This window comes from Cyrtonyx montezumae, unplaced genomic scaffold (assembly GCF_038088225.1).
Source record: "Cyrtonyx montezumae isolate F1298 unplaced genomic scaffold, pur_monq_1.0 scaffold_10, whole genome shotgun sequence".
Taxonomy (NCBI): domain Eukaryota; kingdom Metazoa; phylum Chordata; class Aves; order Galliformes; family Odontophoridae; genus Cyrtonyx; species Cyrtonyx montezumae.
The window spans coordinates 36,906,492-36,929,217 of NW_027071826.1; the positions used below are offsets into that span (position 1 = coordinate 36,906,492).

General features: G+C 41.4%; 1 protein-coding gene across 1 annotated transcript in view; it reads right to left on the reverse strand.

The window, feature by feature from the left end:
• Window positions 1–8,512: 8,512 nt before the first annotated feature.
• Window positions 8,513–22,726, reverse strand: part of EXT2 (exostosin glycosyltransferase 2) — a 68,841-nt gene continuing 54,627 nt past the window's right edge. Inside the window, exons 11-14 of the mRNA XM_065754946.1 lie at window positions 16,710–16,853; window positions 15,996–16,124; window positions 14,064–14,146; window positions 8,513–8,857 (exon numbers count right to left, since the gene is read on the reverse strand). Coding sequence (XP_065611018.1) covers window positions 8,719–8,857; window positions 14,064–14,146; window positions 15,996–16,124; window positions 16,710–16,853 — 495 coding nt within the window. The 3' untranslated portion in view covers window positions 8,513–8,718. The remainder of the gene's footprint in view (window positions 8,858–14,063; window positions 14,147–15,995; window positions 16,125–16,709; window positions 16,854–22,726) is intronic.

A 22,726-nucleotide genomic window follows, 5' to 3' on the forward strand; every position in this document is an offset into this window, starting at 1 on the left:
ACTGCTGGCTGTCCCACTGGGTGGCCGTGGCCATACTAGGGCTTTGCTGTGCTCTACTGAAGCTGAGGGTTATTAGTTCCTTGACTCCTGCAGGGCCAGGCTTTCACCCAGGCTGCAGAACAGCTCATGGCATGAGGAGCTGCTTCCTTTTCTCCTCACACATTGGCCTCTGACAACCCTGACCACCGCCAGGCGTGCCTGGCCCTGAGCTGCTGGGTGCACCATAAGTGCAGAGCTCTGCTCCTGTGCCCCGCTCTGCTGCTGTTTGCCAGCACAGCCCCTCTGCACTTGCCATCCTTGCCAGCAACAGCCTGGGCACGCAGTAACACAGGAGGGAACTCAGCTACGTTCATCTGTAGTTGCACAGTTTTAATTAATTTAATAGTTTTTTTTTTTTAAACTAGCTGTTAAATTAACAAGAAAAGCCGTGTGTGTATGTGTGTATATATATACACACACGCACACACACTTTGATATATACATATATATATATATATATATATATGTATCTTAACCTAGCCAACCTGCAGCTACTGCATTTTTAAGGGTCACAGGGTCAGTGCTGTTCTTGCAATTTCAAGCTACCACAAGGATGCCTTTTTAAATAGTAATAATTATTATTTTAATACATTTCAACTCTATTTATGACTTTCTTCTCTATTTATTTCTTCTTTAGTATTTCACTCCTGTACTGCATGGAGCTGCAGTTCCCTGGCTGGGGTTTACATGCTTTTTGAAGCTGCAAGTTTCTCATCTCCCCCATCCCCAGCTATGCTGTATCCTGTGTGGTACAGCACTGCAGCCCCAGCACCCTGAGCTCCCCTGCTCTCAAGCTGTCCTTTCCAGCCTTGCAGAGGGAACAAAGGAGGTTGTCTGGTATTGCCCAGGGCTGGAAACACACAAGATGTCCCAGATTTTGGGGCAAGGAAAGGCAAGCAGGGAGAGCAGCACAGTTTCCAACAGGGGCTGACCAGCAGCCGGGTGCTGCTGTCTGCCAAGTGCCCGGAGCAGTTGTGCATGCATCGGCAGCAGCTGCAAACCAGTGGTGAACATCCCGTAGTTCCCTCAGTTGCTTTTCCCTCAGCCCTTGAACTCCTCTGAGCATCTCCTCCTGTGCGTGTTGGAGCACATCTGGCCTACGACATGGGCAGGGGCACCAAGGCAAAGGACACCCGCTGTGCTCGAGGAGGCAGAGCTGCTGCACACGTGCATGGTACCCCCTGCAGCACTCCCCTGGGGAGCGGGATGTGGGGCTCTCCAGCAGCAGGGGCTTTTTGGGGAGGGGAGGCTGGGTCCGATCCCATGGAGCAGAGCAGCACCTTGTAAAGCGTTCTCCAAACAAACAAAGCCAAAAAGGTAGTTTCCTGGAAAAGGATTTGAAAAACAATCAGGCAGACACAGAGAGCTGTGTTTATTTTGCTGCTCTGACTGACACAACAGAAAGCAAACAGCCCGAATTAGAAATTAAACCCAAATGGGAACGGGGGGCGGAATAGGGCTGAAAGTCATCTGCAGCCCTTGTCGGGCTCGAGGAGGCAGCCTGACACAGCCTGGCACCCTGCTAGCTCTTTGCTTGTGCCCGAAGCCCCACTCCCCCCATTGCTAGGTAGGTAGGTAGAGCTAGGACTTTTGTACTACTGATTTTTTGAAGGACAGTTTTCAATGTGTAATAATATATCGGTTTAGGTGTGCAGTGTTTGAAAGAGAGATTGGGAGAAAGAAAGGAAACAAACCTCAATCAATACTATTGTTTTTGTTGTAAAATATTGTAACCTTGTATAAACACAAACTTTTTTTTTTCCCTTTAGCTTAAAGGCCTGGGGTAGAACATATTAAAGTTCAGGAAAAAAAAAAAAAAAGAATAAAAACAAAATCATTAAAAACGTTTCCATGTGAGGTTTGTGCCATGCGATGTTAATGCCTATGCAGCCATGTATTACCAGTTCATTACAGCAGAATATTAAAGAAAAAAGAACAAACAGACTTTGCAGCTTGGTCCTCTCCATGTTTTTTGTTTTTTTTTCACACTAAGTTATTGCACTTGCAGCTTCTTTTTTTTTGTTTGTTTGTTTGTTTGGGGGCTGGGGGAGGGGGGGTTGGGATTTCTGGGCACTAATTTTTAAATTTCCAGTTTTTTTAAGGGGTGGAATTGCTGGGAAGGCCCCGCTCCTGAGCCCCCGTGGCCACGGAGGTACAAGCACTGTTGTTGTTTTGGTTTGCAATAAACTCCTTCTCTTCTCTCCTCTCAACTGGAATCTGTCTGTTTTGTTCCTGACTCATGACAGATGAAATGTGATCAGAGGGGCCTCCAAAATCTCACGTTAATTGAAGTTGGCAAAAAATACTAACAGTGCCCTTTTGAACTGCTGACACAGTGCAGAATGGATTAGCTGAGGGTAGATTAACAACAGGTGGCAGCTCACAGGCCTGCTGCCCCTGCCCTACAAAGAGATGGCCGCCAGCCCACAGCCTGATGCTGCAGCATCCCCACAGCCTCCTCACATCCCCACCAGCTCACACGGGGGCTCACTGGGCTGTGGGCAGCTGAAGCCCAGGGCTCAGTTTCTCCCTCCACTCAGGGTGGAACTCGGCCCCAGAGGTTCCCAGCACACACCCGTTCCCATGTCCTTTACCTCCTCAGCACAGGCACCAGCAATGGGGGTAAGAGCCCAAGCGCCCATATCCAGATGTGTACCAGAATGTTCCCCTGCACTGGCGGAGCTGAGGAGGTGCCTGGCAGACACCAGCAACCCCCCAAGAACGGCCGAGCTTTCCATCAGCTGGACGGGAGCTCGGTTCAGCTGGAGCAGGGCTGTTTTCCATCTCACAGAGAAACGGATAACGCAGGTGCTGTTGCAAGCTTATCCATTCCTCTCACTTGCAGGAGAAAAATTCCTTCCCTCCCTGAGCACTCAAAGACAGATTCTCCAGATGTTGGCAAAGCTCTGACCACTGAGAGAATAAAGCCAGTTTCAGTAATGTCCTGCTTTGTATGGGTGTACAGCAGAAATCGCTCCTGGCCTGAATGTTGCCAGAGAACTAAAAAAAACCTCCCCACAAACTCTATTCACCCTTTGTTGAAGCTACACTTTCCCACTAGCTTTACAGGAGTTGTTTAAAACACACAGCAACATTTCTTGCTGGGAGATGTGGCTACAGCACCTAGGTTAACGCGTTCCTTACCTGTTGGAGAATACGACTTTGAGGCAGGGCAAAGTTCAGGCAGTTATAATGAAAAACAATTTTTTCTTCCTGTAAACTAAACAGATTTGCCATTTTTGTCTTCCTTTTTTAAAAAGTGGGTTATTAACCTTTAAGCAGATGTATGTACAATAATCTTCTCATCGGCAAGGAAGGTAACAGCCGTGCAAGGTGCACCTATTTATGGCCAGATGGAGCCCACATGTAAAGGTGTTGCATTTAATCTGAGGCAAACAAGTGTTTATTATTTGTGAAAGGATCTTCCACTTTCGCCTGCTTGTCAGTTCGTAACTTACTCGCAGGGCAAAGACAGATGCTCTGAGTTAGCAGGGCGCTCCTTTTGCTGCAGCCTTGCCGAATTCCTGGATCTCATTTCACGGTCCTTTCTGCTTCCAACCTTTTCCCCGTCTGTCTCTGTATGAAGTGTGGCAAATGGGGTATTGTTCCCTGCCAGCCCTCAGCTGTAGGCACCCAGCACTATCCACGCATAGCACGCAGCTGAGACCTGGCCCTCTCTTCTGAAGAAAGGTTTCACAAAGGCCAGTGAGTTTTCACATGGCCAGACCATCAGGTGAGAAGCAGAACATAACATAATTCTTCTAGTATTTTCTCACAGTTTTGCAGAAATAGTCACCACACATATTATTTCTCTTTATAGATACTAAATTCACCCCCTGCCCATCCTACCTGATGTCTTTCTTGCTCACCCAGCCCAGTACCGAGCTCTGATTCAAGTTCACAGACCTAATGAAACTGTAACCAAAGTTGCATTGATCTTAGGCCACAGTTATTGCAGAGCTGTCATTCTAGACTGAACAGAAACACTTCCTTCTTATGCAAGAGAACAGTAAGAAGTGGAATGAGTAAGGGAAATCTGAAAAGGAATTACTAGATCCTTTTCCAGAGAAATGAAAGCAGCAAATAGGAAACCTTGCAGGGAATACCCCTGAGCTGTGCTGCCTATTTTCGGTCAGAAAACTCCCCGTGTTCTGCTAGCTCCACACCACTCCTCTTAATTGCATCAATTGTCGTTGTTATCCTTTAATGGGAAACATAACTCACATTCAAAGAAACCATGAGAAGCTGCAGACAGGGGAATCCTGAAGATCAGCAGAGGTGGGACTGCATTACAGCCTTTTCCATCAGGCTGAAATTACACAGAGTGCACAAGGAATGTCTCTAAATGGCTTTAAGCCAGGACAGGCTGAAGCACACTGACTCAAAGTCAAGGCTAGCGGTCCTCTATCTTGGTATTGAGCTACCCCAAACTCTAAACAAACACTTCAGACAGTGTGGCAACTCCGCTAAAGCAGAAGCTTAGGATAACCGTGTTCAACTCTATTTTTACCCACACAACTCCTAAGGCCATGAGTACACCACAACTTCCCTTCATTGGGTCATATGCAATAATAAGTAAGATGCTTGTCTTACTCAAGCAGGAGGACTGCAATGCTCAGTGTGTTGTTCTGCTCACACAGCGGTGGTGTGCATCACAAAAACAGATTACAACTCAACAGTAAACGAAGAGCCTTCCAGATGATATTTCTGCTAAGCAAATGAACCTCTCCATATATACCAATGTTTGCAAGAGGGTTAAGTAACCATCTTCTCGCAGGATAACTTTCAGGCACCATAGAAAGACACAAGGACAATTGTGGGCAGGTTTCTGGTGGCTTGATGGAAGCAAATTTTCTGGGCCTAAAAGATAAAAAAAAAGAAGTCAGTACAGGTGGAACACTTTAGTATTTACTCCTCTCAGCTCTTGAAAGTCGGTTAGCAATTGGACCACCTCAGTTTCCAGCACACATTTCTTCCAAAATGACTTTGCAGAAGTTTCTTGTTCCTTGCTCTGAGTTTAAACGCTAAGGCATTTAAAATCCTTCCTCATGTTGGCACTGTCAATTTGTTTTATCCCTTCTCGTTTTGTGCTGCAGACTTATGTTATAACAGTAGCTTCCATGTGAAAGGGCTGGATAGGGGACTTATGCAGTACTAATTAACCATTCTGAGACTCTTCCTGATCCAAACATGCTCCACCTGCTGAATGTATGCAAGTTACAAGACAGTCATTATGGAGCTTTCAACACAGAGAAAGAACTAGTTGCTGCAGTAAAGCAATTAGTGTTTGAACTGCACCAGCAGAAGCAAGATGGGCTGCAGGATATTCAAGAGCAGCAGATGGCAAAAGAGGGCAATGCATGTTAGGGCTTGCATGAATTGGCACATCCTGCAACGAGCCAGTGGGGCTGTGAGGAAGGGAAGAGTCAGTACACCACAGGGAGAGCTGGTGATGCTAAAAATGTACTCTTAAGACTTACCATGACTGGGAGGGCACACAGTGTGGTCCATCCTACCCCTCGCTATGCACAGGTAGGAAGGTGTATCACTCATAGGCCCTTGTGCAGCATGCTCGGCAGGGAATGTGATGGAACAAAGAGCTGCCACCACACTGAATTCCATCATTATGACGATTCAGCCAAAGCTCTATTCTCAAAAGCTCAATTCTTCAACATTTGCTGTCTCTCTTCACAGAAAGAGAAAGGGTCTGTTCCCTATTTCCCTAAGATAAATGCTACTGTCAAATCTTGGCAGAAAATAAGAGACAACGACTTGCACAAAAAAGGTGACTGGGATAAACTCGTGCAGAGCAAACTTCGGCTTCAAAGAACCATCCATTCTGCTTATGGGCAAGACAATACACTGACAGGTCTCGACAACTTACATCGTGGATATTCAAGTTCAGCATAGACTTGTGCAGCAAAATAGCCCACCACTGCAATTCTCCCCTGTAAATGCATCCATGTTTCCTTATGTATACCTGTAGAGCTCTGAAAGTGAAATACAACAAATGCTCCTTGGATTTACCTTTTAATATACCAACAATAAATTCTTTTGATAACATATATACAATGAAAAGTTAACAGTGATCTTAATTTAACAACTAACAATAAAACCATTCCAGTCACACAGGTACATCTTACCTTTATAGTTTTGCATCAAGAACAACAAAACACTTATAAATGCAGTGAGGAAGTAGGTCATTTTAAACTTTTTTTTTTTTGCCTATTGTCCATGGCATCAGCAGAGAAAAAAAACTACCATTTAAATAAGACAGCCCTATAAAAGCAACAGTAAAGTGCTAAGAGACAAAAAAATGTCTGATACAGGTCACTGGACATTTTGAGGACCAAGAATCCGTTCTGACGCTCTGGGATGCAGACACAAAGACATGCTGCCTTTTACTGACTAGAGACCATAGACCAGTTTAGAAGAGTTGGTTAGGCTGTTCCCACCCAATCAGCTGCAATCCTCCACATCTTTTTACACATAGTGCAAAATGTGTAAACCTGGCTTCACTGAAGAACCAAACAAATCACAGCAGCTTTGCAACTCTGTGCAAGGAAGACGTTACAAAGCAGTTACATTGCTGAGATCAGCCCCAAAAGAAAGACTAAAATTCAAGTGACCACTATGCTCTCACAGCCACCCTTTTGAAGAAAATTTCTCAGAGGAAATATGCTGGCATCTCTTGACTCTCAAGCACCACGACAGAAACCCACAGAAAGATACAGAAAGAAACTTCATAAACACACAAGACTGCAAAGGAGAAATAGAGAACAACAGACATTCCTGTATCTTGTGATACCCACTGTGCAGCAGCAGATGTTGTCACTGCTAAAGCTATCCTCCTAACTCCCTAACATCCCTCTCACAGCAAGTCAGGAATGAAACAAAGACTACAGTGAAAAACATTTACTAGTAATTAAACGTTCCCAGAGATTTGGATGATACAGTTTACAGGCACGTCCCAGCGGAGTTATGAAGTGAAGCATCCCCTCAGAGCTATTGTTCCAATATGATTTTCATTCACAGCATATCCACTGCGTTGGGCAATAAGATAAGTCTTAGTGGGGGTGAGACAAATAGGAGCAGATGTTTCCTGTTTCTAGCCTGACTTTCATTTGGTTTCTGTCATTGCTGCCTACCCAGCTTAGGAGAGGGGGTGAACTGTGATGCCTAACACTTGTCCTATTGTTTGAGGTTTGGCAAAATCTGAGAAATAAGGTTGCTCACAGTGGAACAGAAAAATGACCCATCGGGTAGGCTATCCCTGTAACTGGCAGCAATGGACATCTCAAAAAACAGTTATAACATACTTATCTGGTAACAGACATTTTATCTGTGGAACTGGAAAAGAGATTCTTCTCTCAGCCCAACTTGAGGTCGTCTTTAATATCGAAGGACAAGAGGCAATGGCCCAGGCAATTTTATTTCTAATTTTACTGCATTTAGTTTTCTCATTCAAGTTAATTTTAGTATTGAGAAATATTGTCAAGGCTTGTAAGAAAGGTAAGGGATCTCCAAAGCTCTACGTTTCAGTGGCAGCCTGCAGCAATGGGTTCCTTAGTTAAATTACAAACTAAGACCCAGCAATTTTTTTTTCCAGCAAGTTACAGTGTGTATTGATAGTACCTTGCACATGCACATATCCCTGCACATTAAAGTTGTAAGGAAGAATTTCTGTAAATTGAAGTGGTTTACAAGTCATTACTAAAACAGACTGTTTACTGGAAAAAATTCAGACACTTTTACTTTACTTAACTTCATTTTACTACACTTTACTTCATAGATGCTGTTGCAACATATGACCACGATGTAAAATTGTTACCTGGCTGCTCTGTTTTAAAACGAAAAGCAAATATACAGTAAGACTGAAAGACATAGTTCCCTCTGTACAACACAACTAGTTTTGACGTAGAGTCCCAGTCTCTTGCATCGACTGATGCAGAAAACCTGAGATTTATGCAGAAAGAAAGGCTGCAGCAAGTGGAGTTGTATCCTGCAGGTCTCTGCATTAAAGACCATCCTGCTGTGTGCCTCAATCTGCACAAACAAATTTTAGTAAGACAATGCTTTTTAAACCACGTAACAAAATAGTGATTTTTGTTGTTGACATTGTAAAAAAATAAACATTTGTCCCACTAAGCAGGAAAAAAATGTTTGTTGTGTAGGTACGTAAGCCCAAAATTAAGTTCAAGATGGAAGTCCACCAACCACCCAGGAAATGAACTCCTCCCAGAAGAGCACCTATATAGTGTAGCTAGTTGCTTCAAATGGATGGATGCTTACAAATCAGAGGGCACATTCGATTGAAGAAGTCAGTCATGCCACAGTGAGAGAAATTCAGTTTTATTCTCCCAGGTGCACAGCCTCCTTTGGAGAAGTTTTTGCTTGACATTTCTGGTAGGACTTGTCAATAGATTCATATGTCAATGGATTCATATTCACTGTCAATAGACTCTGTTCCTCTATGAACAACAGAGAAGGAGTTGTTCAGCTTTCTGCTACATCTTTGTGCAATATAAAAAGAGGACAATGCGCCAGAATACATTAATTCCCATCTCCCTCAGATGTAACCTGCTCTCTAGCATTATTTTTTTCTTTCAGAGCTTTATATTCTTCTTAGCACCTTTTCTGCTGGTGTTTTCAGTGCTCAGGTTTGTCGCACAGCTGCCTTTACAAGCTGCCGATATTTGGAAAGCTCTTCAGTTTCTCAGGAAAGTCATCTTTATACAGAACAGGGTCAGCACGGTGCTCCACCACTTTCAGAGGCATGGTCCCAAAGACAGAGGCAAACTTATTGATGCATTCAGATCTGGTGAAAGAGAAAGCAGTGTGATTAAGAACCGCAAAAACCAGGCTGGTTACCAGCTTCCACACCAACACAACTGGTAGAAAAACAACTCGCTAACCTTCCCTCATGTGCTGGAAAGTATTTTAGCCATGCTGGCTACCAGTAAATAAAAAGAGAGCCTCATCACAGAGAGAACTGAAGAGAAGTTGGTGTTCTTTGATTTATCCGTTTAATCACAGAGAAGAGCAAGGGGATGCCGGCAGCAGCACATGTGCACATGGAGGTCAAAGCTTCCCCTTTCCCTCCCCCTAGAATTCCAGTCATTCTTCAAGCAATGTACATGCTGTAAACCAGAACAGATTAACTGCCAACATGTCTCTTAAAGGGCGGCTCTTGGGTTGGTTTGGCTCATAACGAGAGTTTTGCAAAAAAAACAAGCCTCAGTGAAAATGAATTTCTACAAAAAGTCTCATTTTTTTTCAGCCTTTTTCAGAAGCCCTGCCTTTCCCAGAAAAAATAAGCACGCCTCATTCTGTATACGGCGCCGATTATACTGTAACTCACAGGTAAAGCTGAACAAAAACTAAAATGAAACCAACCAGCTTATTTTCCTTGTCTAAATAGTGATATTGAGCAGTGAGGCATCACATTAGCACAAAGGAGATCAGACCACTGACAATACTTTCAGTTTAAATAATTTCAGGTGTCAGCAATGCTGTGAAAGGGAGCAGCCACGTGCTTCAAAAGCTAAGCAAACAGATGTTTAACCTTACAGTGCTCCTTCAGTTCTTTCACTGAAAGACATGCTACCTGTGGCAGCAAGGCAAGGAAAACGTGGTTAATCTCACCTCAGTCAGTGCTCAGCTAGCATTAGCTGCTTACTTTATAATGCAGCTCTTAAAAATTTCATACACTGAGAACCATGACGACAGTCCCCAAGAGGTAACACTACAAGGAAAAGGGTCACATTCCTTCTGCCGTTTGGAAATGAAGAGAGAGGAGAGCTGTGACTCAGCTGGAGATGCTGCCGTGCTGCAGGCGGTCCAGGAGCAGGTCTCTCTTTCTGTAACCACCGCTCTCCCTTCCCGACCCCTTCGAAGGGTTACGGGGTCACGATGGCTCTGGGATCATTTTCCTGAGCAGAACCAGTCAATCACGCCAACCGAGTGTGACAGTTTTGTGATGGAGACTGCTCAACACTGATCCAAACACTCTTTTGAAGTAGATGGGACAGCAAAACTGGTTTTCAAAATTAATTCCTCAGCCTCTCAGCCATCCCACGGCTCCTTCCTTAGCTAGAGTAAATGACTGAAAAACACAAAGTTCAGGCTGTTGAAGAGCTACATCTCTGCACAGCTATTTTCAATCCCATTCATGGCCTGAGGAGAGTCAGAAAATGACTTAATGGGTGATATATTAATATATCTTTCTGCTATCTTCTCATCTCCTCACATTTCTTTCTACTCTGCCTATGGGTTCAAATCTTTGCACTAGGAAATAACCAAAAAGGAGCTCGGAGAGGAAGAGGAAACAGTGCAGTGGCAAACTGCAGTTGAAGGAGTTTCATAGCCTAGACTTCACAGGCTAGGAGGTAGATGTGTATATGAGAAGCCTGCACAGCTGCTGTGCCTCACTGGTTTCTGGAATACAAGGCCTTTTACTTCTTCTCCACTGGTTCAAATCTGCCTCTGCCAAGAATGACTGAAAGACATTGTAATGTAACAGCTGCTTGGTGGCCTGTGTGAAATGAATTAGTTATCTCAGCCTGCTGCCGGGTTGGCAGGTGTCCACGTCACAGCCGCCATTGTCGCAGGCGGAACTAAGCAGCATCCTCTGAGCAGAACATAAAACCAATTAGATAGTGGGGATCCAAGTGCTCTCTTCCCCCAGAGGTCACACAACTAAATTGAATTTGAGGTCTTCATGAAATACCAAGGTGGACTCCGTCTACAGCCAAACTTATTCCATGGTAAGACCAAGCATACCAGTACAACACGCTTCACCAATGAGAAATCACCACTTTGTTGTTAAAAGAAATGTTAAAATGAAAAAAAAAAAAAGGCAAAATAACTACTTTCTAATCATTCTGGCTGAATCAGAAAAGGTAGTCCTTAGGAAACATCAAACTCAAATAGCAGAAGCAGTTTTTTTGGGTGAAAGAAATGTCACACACAAACCACAACATGTGTTTGAAGGAAAATTGCCTCTTTCAAAAAAATGTCACCTCCTCTCAACTAAATCACTTGAATGCTAAAGTATTTGCCACTTACAAATCATATAAAACAGAAAGGACATCTAGCACATTAAACATTCAGAAACAGGAAGTCAGAAAAACATAACGTTGTCTTATATGGAGGGTAGGTGTTTTTCTTGGCTGCGTCATTAGCTCTGCAAATTCAAACTAACAGAGGCATCTTTTCTTCCCACAATTATTCATTTTTCCCTTGCTCTGTTGACAAGTTGCAGTTGTGCTCAACAAGGAATTAAGATAGTGCGAACTGAGAAATCGGGAGCCCTGTTGTCCCTGTCAGACTGGATCAACTCTGTATCTGTTAAGGCCTCTCAGCTTCCTCTATTTTGCAACTCAAATATTTCTGGGGAGGGTAAATCTGCATTTACACTTTTGGTCAACTACTGTCTGCTCAGTCTGCCTCTTGAGGGAAAGTGTTCCTATTCTGACTTCATTATTGACATACTCTAAACAAAACACCACTGTCATTGTTGCTGCAGAAGTAGCTCAACTCTTTGCTACATTTACTGTACAGTCGCCCTCCAAGCTGCATTTTATAAAGTTCTTAATTTTTTTAAAACTTGTTGCTGCTTAAACAGCACCTCTATATACTGGGATTAAGAGATCCTTCTAAAGCTTCTTCTACGACCTGATGCAGAGGCCAACCTAGGGCAAGAAGGTGATTCTTCGTTCAAAGCTTTAGTTAATTTAGTTTAATGATGGAGTGAAATTACACACTAGGAAGAATAGCTGCAAGTGTTGCCTTTCCTGTGATTCACTGAAAATATCTATCAGTATTAGAAAAAAAAAAAAAGAATAAAAAATCCCTTAATAAGAGAGAGAGTTCATCTGTTGCCATCTTTCCTTTGTCTCTGCTGAGAGTATCAAAACACTCAACAGAACTGACATTACTAGAAAGATCTCCACAACTGAAATCTCAAGCCTTTCTTCACTTGCAAAACAATCACCAGGCAGTTGCCGTGCATCTCTGTGCCATTTCAGAAACAAAAACCCATTTGTTTCACAAACAGCAGGATGATCCCTGGCTATCTGGGCAAGTAACTAGCTCAGGCTACTCACAATCTGTGAATGATAATAAATAAGAACCAGGCACTTGTGGAAGCTGCAAGTGAAGCTGAGAACAGCTCTTTGCCTGGTACCCCAGGCATTGTTCTGGGTATCTAACACTGTAATGTACCATGTTGCTGTTTCACAATATGACAAGGCTTCCCTGATGCATATACCTTTTCCAGTTACCTTCTCATAACAGAATATAGTTAGCATATCTACATGAACATTACCCGTGAAATTAGCAATTAGGAAAATTTGCTCTAGAAGTCACAATCATTTCTATGTGCTTATAATGAATAGTTAGTGTAGATGATGAAAAAAAAAATACACTCACATTTTCAAATAACTTCCATACATTGAAGGTAGATAATAATATGGGATGAAAAGGTATTAGGTGTAGCGTGTACTCTTGGAATTAATGATCTTCAAAACGAGGCATGAGTACATCTAAACTGTATACCACCAGGTTTTCTCCTGCACCCAAACTCCATGGCACTATTTACACCTCTGACAGGACAAGTAAAACATGTGGATGTGCAGTCAATGTAACATTTCAGTTACATCTCAGTTACTGTCAGAAACTACAGTGGAGAAGCAATGCAACAGTTTAAATATGGTCTGGATAAACTGTCAAAGATACTTTACTTTGAGAATACAAGAATTGCCAGAGACATGGAAAAACGACCTTTACCCTGCATCATAATGCACTTTGGAGGAAAGATGGCTTTTTCATCTTCTGTTTTTATAGTGCTAACCTTAATGAGAACCTACCTCATGACTGAAATTCCTACATGCTGTTGTAATGCTAGTAGCACGACCACAAGAAAACTCACCTGGGTTCTGGGAGTCCACTCCGTAAGCCTGTGCAGAACAGCTAGATAAATGACATCCTCCAGTGCTTCCTTCAGCTAACATCCACAGAGGCTCCAGCCCCTTTCTAAAAGAGCTTTCTGCAGAGTAATTTTTACTCTCTTCATGGGTACCTTTTAAAACTTTATCTGTTTATTTAAAGGTAGCCTTATTATCCATCTAGTGTCCACAATTCCCCCATCAATTGTATGGGTGCAAATAATTTTCCCCCAAAGCTTGCAAAGGAGATGCTACAGCCTAAGAAGCCTGAGGGGAAAAGCCTTTGTCAGCCCGTTTAATTTCACCTAATAATAATCAGTGTACATTTTTTCTCAGCTCTTTTCAAACAGCGACTCAAAAAGCTTTGTGAAAGTGAACAATGCTTTACTTATTTTAATTATTAAGTAGCCAGCGTAGAGGGAAGGTTGGTGCTTAGTCAAAGTTGGGGTGCCATTTTACTGTAAAGGGAGGAATGGAACTCTTATCCGACTTGGAATATTTCACTAAGCATTCGCTGCCTTTGCGAAAACATACTTCATTTCAAAATAAAATTCTCACAAAATATAGTACTACTACCACTGTTAGAAAACAGCACACACAATTGTGCAGGCAAATACCTTCCATTAATGGACATGATGCAATTCAGAAATACAATGTACGAACAACAATGCAAACAACATTATTACTAATTTATAGCCTTGTCATTCTCAATAAGCGAGAAAATTGTCTGGATTAAAATAAAATAACCTCATATTCATTACAGTTTAAGTTCCATGATAAAACAGAAATGTGGCAATACTGAAAATGCTGCAAGCAACCTGTATTTCATACACGTCCTATACACTTTACAGCAAATCTGCTAAAAATAGTACCCTTTCTGAAGTTCTTTCCTGCAGTAGTCCACATTTCAGCGCCACATTATCCACTGTGGGAATGACTCATGTTGATCAAATCCAGGAGACATTCTTTCAAAATTAGTATTTTACAGAAATACAATCAACGAGTGTTTTTGATCCTAATTTAATGGAACTTTGGATAAGATTCTAGCAATCAGAGGAATAAAGGGTGGTCACTCACCTTTCTACCATGTGTGTCTGGTCCAGCGATAACCCATCGATTGCTGTGCATTCTGGACATTTGAACTTCTTCCGTGGGGTCACCTGCACAAAAGCATGCCAGATACCATCAAATATCAACAGAAGGGACATTAATCTCCTTGCACAGAGAGCAGTGCAATACCTCTGAACATGTCTGCAGTGTAAACTGAGCTGTCTCAAAAGGGGGGGTGGGGAGGGGGGGGGGGTTGTTTAAAAAAAAGAAAAAGAAAAAAAAAAGAAGAAAAAAAGCCACTCCATTCCTCCATTCAGCTCCATCTGGCCCGGCTGACTGCAAAATTCACAGGGGCCCAATAAAAACGGCTTGGAGGGGTTTTTCCTTCTGTAACTGAAAAGAAGTGGCGATGACAAGCTCCTTAATTCCTGTTTAATGACTGTTTTCTCACTGCCAAGGTCCCTGTATAAACACCATTTGTTCTTGCAGCCATAACAGCGATGAAATATAGCTTCCCATACTTCACCGTAACGTTAATCCAACAGACGCTCTTTTGCTCACTCCAGTTAATAGCTGACTGGCAAACTCTGCAAGGCTCTTCGAATTGCACAGAGGTGCCAAATTACTCTGCTGTGCCCTCATACAGCTCAAAAACTTTTTCAGCAAAAACACACACTTTTATCTTCTAAAGACTTTTCTAGGAAATACAGCCAGCAGCCCCAGTAAATGATGATGGACAGAAGGGAAAGCAGACCCTGCTAATTGAAGTAACGCCTGGTGGCCTCTAAATCTCATTCCAAGTTGACACACTTTGAAATGAATGTACAGAGTGAATGTCCAGACTTGAAAACGTGTCGAAACATGTCAGGAAATTAATTCAGGGATAAAAAGTTCATTTAAAACTGATCTTGCAATTAACATTCTTGCAATTAACATTCCTATAAATCAGCTGTTGCTAGACCATGACAGAGAACTGCAAAAGACAGTTGGCTATTTCTTTCCTTTAGTGACCTCAAACAGTTAAAATGCATGTATGCTGGTTGTTGTACTTCCATAGCTATCATTTAAATTACCTTCTTCATACCTCATCGGGTTGTTCAAAATAACTACCAGAAGGGAATAGTTAAAAACAATTCTACGTTTCCAGTTAGCATGAAATTTTTACTAAAACCAGGCTTTCCTACTATGGAAGTAGAATGAGGCATCATACCGGGGGCAAATGGGAGAAGATAAAGTAATATATTCAAACCTACTAACTAAATTCAGAATAATAGAAACTTTTGAGTTGGAGGGGACCTTTAAAGGTCACCTAGTCCAACTCCCCTGCAATGAACAGGGAAACCTACAGCTACATAAGGGTGCTCAGAGCCCTGTCCAGCCTGACCTTGAATGTCTCCAAGAGCGGGGCTTCCATCACCTCCCTGGGCAAGCTATTCCAGTGCCTTACCACTCTCACTGCAAAAGACTTTTTCCTTATATCCAACCCAAATCTACCCTTTTTGCAATTGACCATTACGAAAAAGCAGCAGCCCTCACAGTAGAACAGAGAGGCTGAGGCTCTCTGAGCTCATGCACTCATGGAAGTAAGCTGAGTAGCACAACTCTCCTGTTTCTTTCCTGCAGGGGAGTTGGACTAGATGGCCTTTAGAGGTCCCTTCCAACTCTAAGGATTCTAGGAAGGATCACGTCAAAGGCCTTACTGAAGTTCAGGCCAATGACACCAGTGGCTCCTCCCTTGTCCACTGATGCAGTTAACACCATCCTAAGAAGCATTCATGTTGTTCAGGCAGGACCTGTCCTTAGTGAAGCCATGCTGGTTATCCCATGTCACCTCTCGCTCTTCCATTTGCTTAGCATAGCTTCCAGGAGAATCTGCTCCATAATCTTCCGTGATCTTCATTTACATGGATATGTACATGTTTTTAAACTTTGTAGCGTTAAACTGTGGAAAAGTATTACCTTAATGACTGATTTGCCAGTGACATTTGCCACTAGGAAATTCATAGCAATATCTTCACAGTTCATATGGGCATCCACCCAGTTCTTGATATCTCCAGGCATTTTGTAGGTGTAAAGATAGTTGAAATACTGCAGGACAGATGGAGAAGGAGAGAAGATAATTTTAAATACAGATGCAGAAACTATGAGACACTAAATCTTTCAGTCACTGAACAGCAGGCAGCTAAGAATGGATTATGGACAAACTGTGATACTGCCTTCAGCCAAGGACTGCTCTAGCAGATGAGAAACATTTTTGGATGCTTAAGTGCATAATTACTGCATTCTTGAGCAGCACACTGATTTCTTTACAATTATTTTGTGAGGTTTTTGCGTGTGTGTGTGTGTGTGTGTGTGTGTGTGTGTGTGTGTGTGTGGTTTTTTTTTTTCCCCTTAAAATCCTAGTTACAAAGCTACATTCATTGCAAAATACGTTATGTTCTTACTGGTCAGGCAAATCAACAAGAGTTCTTCTGTAAGCTTCTGAAAGTAACAGTTATTTTTTGGCAGAAACAAATCAGTTGTTTCCATAGAAAAAGTAGGAGTCTTTGGAAAAGTTGGCAATTGGTTTTCTGGTTGTTGCAGAAAACTATTATGGCACCACAAGACACTCACTGAATGCAGCTGTTGAAGAGTGGTTCATGTTGTATGCCACAAGTTGTATGTTACAGATACCTTGTGATAAAATGCTGCCCCGGTGAGCACCATTGAGACTTCATTGGTCCATTCTGATTCGTATTTCCATTTGTTCATCTCATGGTCCCAAAGATGCAGTCGACCTGGATATCCAACCAACCTATCTGGGAACTCACGCCAAACCTGAAGAGAACAAGAAGAATAAAACGAACACTGTGATAAACTGTCTTGCATAGCAAATACAAATGTCCAGATGAAATGTCTACTTTTGGGAGGATACCAGTACAGGTCATTTCAAGTCTTATAAGTCCTAATTCCTGAAACTGGAAGATGCCTGGAAAAAGTACAAAAATCCATGAGCTTGCTCTGGAAGGACCCTATGGTTCAGGGATGCAGTATTTCAGAGTAAAAAGCCACTAAGCCATACTGACTTTCTTGTAGAGAAATACAACCAATTACTCAAAAAAATTTAACACTAATTAAAGCCAAGCACAATTAAAATGGAACCTCTGATGTTAAGATCAGTAGATACGGCTGCAGTCTAACTACTTTCACAGCTGGCTTTGGATCTAATCAACCTGCTTCCTTTGATAGGAATAGGCTTAAAATCAACTTATGTTTTAATATTTCTGGTGTTCTTTAATGGGTGCTTGGATGGATCTGCTGCTACATGGAGGGCCTCTTTGCCCCTGACTTGTTCCAAACAGCTGGATACAATCAAGATACCATCCTTGTCACTCCATACATTATTTTGTGGCTGACTACAGGATCAAACACAGTAGACAAGAACAAGGAGAAGGGCATCATTAATGCAACCTCAGTTCTCCACACTTCTGGCTACATTAAATAATGGATTATTTTTGCATAAGGAAAAAAGAAAGGATTATAATTATTAAGAGTAGTCTGAATGCTAATTGCTAAATACACATCATGCCTTTCTAAGAATCAATAGTGAACATTATTATATACATGCATTGTTTCCAAACAAACTATTCTAAATCTGTCCTTTGTTTTGATCCAAATAACTAACTGCTAGATTTGTTGGAAAAATGCGTGTCTTGACTCTTTGACATACAGTGTTAAGCCAGAAGAGTTTCTGTTTCAGACTGGTAATGCATAAGTAAACAAACACGTATCCAAATTTTACTGAGTATGCCAGATGAACAACAACAATTCCCAAGGGTCGTTTTACACGCAAATCTTTTTTTTCTGAACAAAACACCAAGAAACCCTACAGCTGAATTTGTGGTACAGAAAGTGTCTTCTGGAATTCCACAATGCTGCAAACCTAACCTTGCCAGCAGTTCTCTGAGGGCACATGCCATGTGCCAGTATGTTTCAGCTGGGAGCCTGGATTGTAAGGACTCTATGCAAGTGTATTCAGTCAAAGCAATATGATAAAACAATCAGCATTAATTTACTGCTTCTGTATCTATGTTTCTGCGATTCTGCATTAATATATACTTTTTCATCTACACATCTCAACACATTTTTATTGCTGTCAGTTAATATAGCTTCAGAATCCCATGATGAGAGCGGTCATTATTTCAAACATACAGATGAGGAAACCTGCCAAAAATCACACAGGAAACAAGAATGGGAACCAGATCTTCTGACTGTCTTGTACTTTAACCAAAAATCAATCTTTCTAGACAGTTCTAGGGCACAGGCACTTGGACAGTATTTAGATAGGACAACCATCTAACAGAAGGTTCTTAAAAGCAGTGACAATACGGAACTCAAGAAACAAATTACAAACAAATAAATAATGATAAAAAAGAAATCCAGAGAAGACTGTGAGGGCTTGAGATACCTCCTGTGACATGACATGACACTAACAGCAAAAAGACAAAGGTATAGCCACTCTCAAGATTTTTTCTTACTCTCTAGGTCTCAAAATATAATGATTATATTTTGCTGGTTTTTTTATTATTAATTTTCTGCTGGAACACTCATTTCACAGCTGTTAGAAGGCACCACCACCTAAGCTACTGAGGATCAGCACAGAATTTGACAGAACACTACAAATCTGTACTACACTGGGCTAAGAATCCTCATAAAAGGAACGACACGCATATTAAACGCAGCTGAAGGAAAGATTAAACTCAGCTACTGCTTCCCAAGAGACTCCAGTGCCTTCACAACACTCAACAGCAGATTCATATTCTTTCCAGTTTTAGCTCTCAGTGTCATCTTAAAAAGTCCAAACAACATAAAATAAAAGCCAACTAAAATGCCTGTTACTAATACAGATTTCTTTGTTATCACCGTAAAGCTCAACATTACCCCAGCTCTGGCCTCCGAAAATTGTCAGTTTGATGCACTTAAAAATAATTTAGTTGTATTAAACAAAGATTCCTTTTAAAAGTAATGCTATCTAAGTCAGTGGAAAAGCTTGGCTTCTTCTTAATGTTCATCACTGGCTCATTCAAAGCTAACTCTGGGAAAGGCTCCAAATAGCTGCATCCAGCTCACTGCCCAAATCCATACAAACGTTTCGTGCCAAATTTATTATGTACAGCTACTGCTTATAAGAAAGCTTTCAGAATAGGAAAAGTGGTAATTTTTCTTATACTACTCCCTTTTTTGCAGTCAATTTTCTTGTTTGATGGTTGCCTATAAATTTTTAGTCTGTTAGGAATACATTCCATCTTAGACAGTGATCTTATTAGCTTTCACAGGCTAAAGAAGGATGGCTTGAGTTAATACTGCTGAGGGACACAGCCAGGGAAGAACATATTGCCAAGTGAAGAGGAGGTGTGCTTTTTTGCAGACAGCAGTATTCCAAGGACTCTGCTAACCAACATCAAAATTAAATATTTTTGGATGAAAAGACAAACAAACAAACTAGTAAATAGAATCAGGTGGAAAATTCAAGATTTGCTAAAAATCATGTGAAAAGCACCAAGAAAAAACAGTATTTTTTTATTTTCAAGTTAACTTCTGCAAATGATACAGACATTCAGCCTAGCTAAAATACCATTCACCCTCACTTCCCTACAATCTCTACTTTCTAGCCTCAATTATTCCACTCTATTTCTCTGTGCCACCAAAACAGCTACCGTAGCTTATTCTCTATGTAGCCAAAAGGACAGGGAAGCACTGCCTTTTTCAGAATATACTTCAACATTTATGCATGAAAGTTATCAGATTATATTAACACTTACATGCAACTTCAGGAACTAACTGAAACTTTTAAATTTTCTAGTTTTATAAACTACAGTCACTGTTCCCAAAGCTACCCAGCAACACTATAAGTATGGAACACTGGCCATACTAATTTAAAGAAAAAATTGAGTTCTGAGACAGATAAGACCACTGAATGGTTTTAAACTAAAAGAGGGGTGAACTAGGTTAGATGTCAGGGGAAAGTTTTCACTCAGAGGGCGGTGAGATTGTGGCTCTGCTGCCCAGAGAGATGTGGGTGCCCCATTCCTGGAGGTGCTTGAGGCCAGGCTGCATGGAGCTCTGGGCAGCCTAACTTAGTGGTCGGCAGACTTTCCCATGGCAGGGAGTTGGAAATGGATCATCTCCGAGGTCCATTCTAACCCAAGCTATTTGACAATTCTACTAGCAGTAGGCAAAAAGTTTCCAACAACAACAGCAACAACAAAAAGAGAAATGTACTAATGCAGTAAACTATCTTGTCTACAATGAAAATGCACTCAGAACAACAATCCCAATTTAGATTCTTTTTTTTTTTAAATATTGCTTTAATAAAAATACTTTGTAAGGACACCTACCAATAACTTAGTAACTACCTAATAAGATATCTTCATGAACTTCGTACTTGGAAACCATTATCCCTTTTCAGACTGACAGAAATGCTAGCAATCTGCCCTGGGGCCAGCTGAGGCTCAGAGGTGGGAATACTAGAATGCATGCTCTCAGTCTCTCACTTGAACACCAAACACTTTTGGAGCAGCCAACAGTTCTGCTTTAATTTTTTAGGGTTATGATATTTTAAATACTTGCTCCTTTTCTTGGCTCTCTGATACTCTCTCTGTGAAAAACAAAGATTGGTGATTAGGAAAAACTGTCCAGCCCTAGCAGATTATTTACAGTGCCTGAAGCCATGTTTGCGATTTCACTATGTAACATACAGAAGTAGTCTTTTTTCATAAGTCAGAACGTCCCAAGTATTCTTATGCTGCTTTAATGCAGCAGCACACAGGGACTATTTTTCTGCTTGCTCCAATAGATTTATGCAATGCAATAAATCACTGTACCATAATAGCTCACTTTTAACAAGTAAAAAATGTCTGACACTTTGAGTGTTACTATAATTTTTTATGGCTGAAAGTGTACCGAGATCAAAGCTTCTGGGTTTTTTTAGGCTTGCTCTATACATTCAGACAAGTCTGTGACAGAGAGGGTTTGGCCATATGTTTAAAAGTAAGGTCTCAAGGATGTCAGGAGGAGAAGAGAAAATTACAAAATGTCACGTTTCCAACCCTTCCTGTGACCAAAGCAGAAGCAGAAAAACTTTTAAATGAAAACTTTCTAGTAACATTATATGCTGCTACTGTTCCCTCTGGATTCCCCTGCAAATGAGTCAAGAGTCTGAGAGATACTTTTCTGGTAACACACACAAACAGATAAATAAATTATCACAGGCTGAGGACAATTCAAACATCTGGGAGCCAGCTCAGTCTTGTCAAGCAAGTCACAGACACTCAGGGACAGGAAAGATCAATCTTCAGCCCCTGATTTCTGTGCCAGAGAGTAGGAACTACATCACTCACCCTTCTTAAGAGGAAAACTGTATATTTGTAAAATAATCCACTGTGCTTCTGTATTCAAAGCCATTTTTACTCATTTATTTTACAGGGGAAAAAAAGCAATCTCAAAATGAGTGTTTAAGCTTCCCATGGGTTTGTCTTGACTATCTGCTCAGTAAGACATTTCAATTTTCCGTCTGTGTGGCTGTGTACTAAGACAAATTCTCAAAATTAAAAAGGAATAGGATTTATAATAAAATGCAAAATGCAAAATAAAAAAAGGTTTTAGTCTGCCAGTATAAGCAGTTATGTGTCCAAGCAGACAGAAAACATGGGGCCCGTTGCTCCGGCAGTGCCTGCAGCCAGCAGAAGGTTGACAGATCAGCCAGCACAGCCCAGCAGTCAGGCCCAGGAACGTAGCTGTCACCTTGTCACACTGGTCACAGTGCAGTACACTTCAACTTTTTTTGCTTCGCCTTTTTGCAAGAGGATGACACTTTCCTGCTTAAGGCAGCAGGCTCAACGTATTTGAAATTACAGATATTCTCAACTGAGGATGCTTAAATTAATGCTTCAGATGCCTGAGCTTCACAGTACTAATTCACAACTTCTGGCTGACACAATTGAAACGTAACTGCTGTGTTGCAGTTGAAAAGTCTGATCCAGAGCCCTTCAAACTTGTTTTGCCAGTAGCAGAGATTCATTTGGAACTACTTACACGCTTTCTTAGGTTTATTCTTAGTTCCTTTGAGCCAGCTCTAGGAAAATCAAACTGGAAATGGAGCCAGAATTTACACAGCATGCACATTAAGGATTTTTTTTTTTAATCACATCAGTTCACCCTCAAAGTAGTAGTTAGAAGCACCAACATCGACAAAAGTAAGCTGGCTTGCAGAACTGCCAACACTTGATTGCTTTGTTGCTGTAATGCAGTGCTTAAAATGTTCAGTGTAGTGAACAGACTAGAGAGAAGAGGCATATGTTGCCACAAAAAGAAACCTTACTTCAGTCATCTTCCTTTCCTTCCATCTTTCATACTTCGAGCACTAACTTATTACTATTAACCTGGCAAGGGAAATATTTCCTTTCTCGAGACACACAATAGATTAAACCTGTCTCCTGTTCCTAACATCTTTGTTATGGCATCAACATACCTACATCACCACACGTAACTTCCTGAGTCTAAAAACTTTTTGCTTGCTAAGGCTCTTTGACTTGAGAGCGAGAAGCATTTTACCAAATAACAATTCACAATGAATAATTCCAGCATCTCTAAAAAAAATCTTCTTTTGTTAACACATTTGAGTATTAAAAATGATACATGTATCACATTTA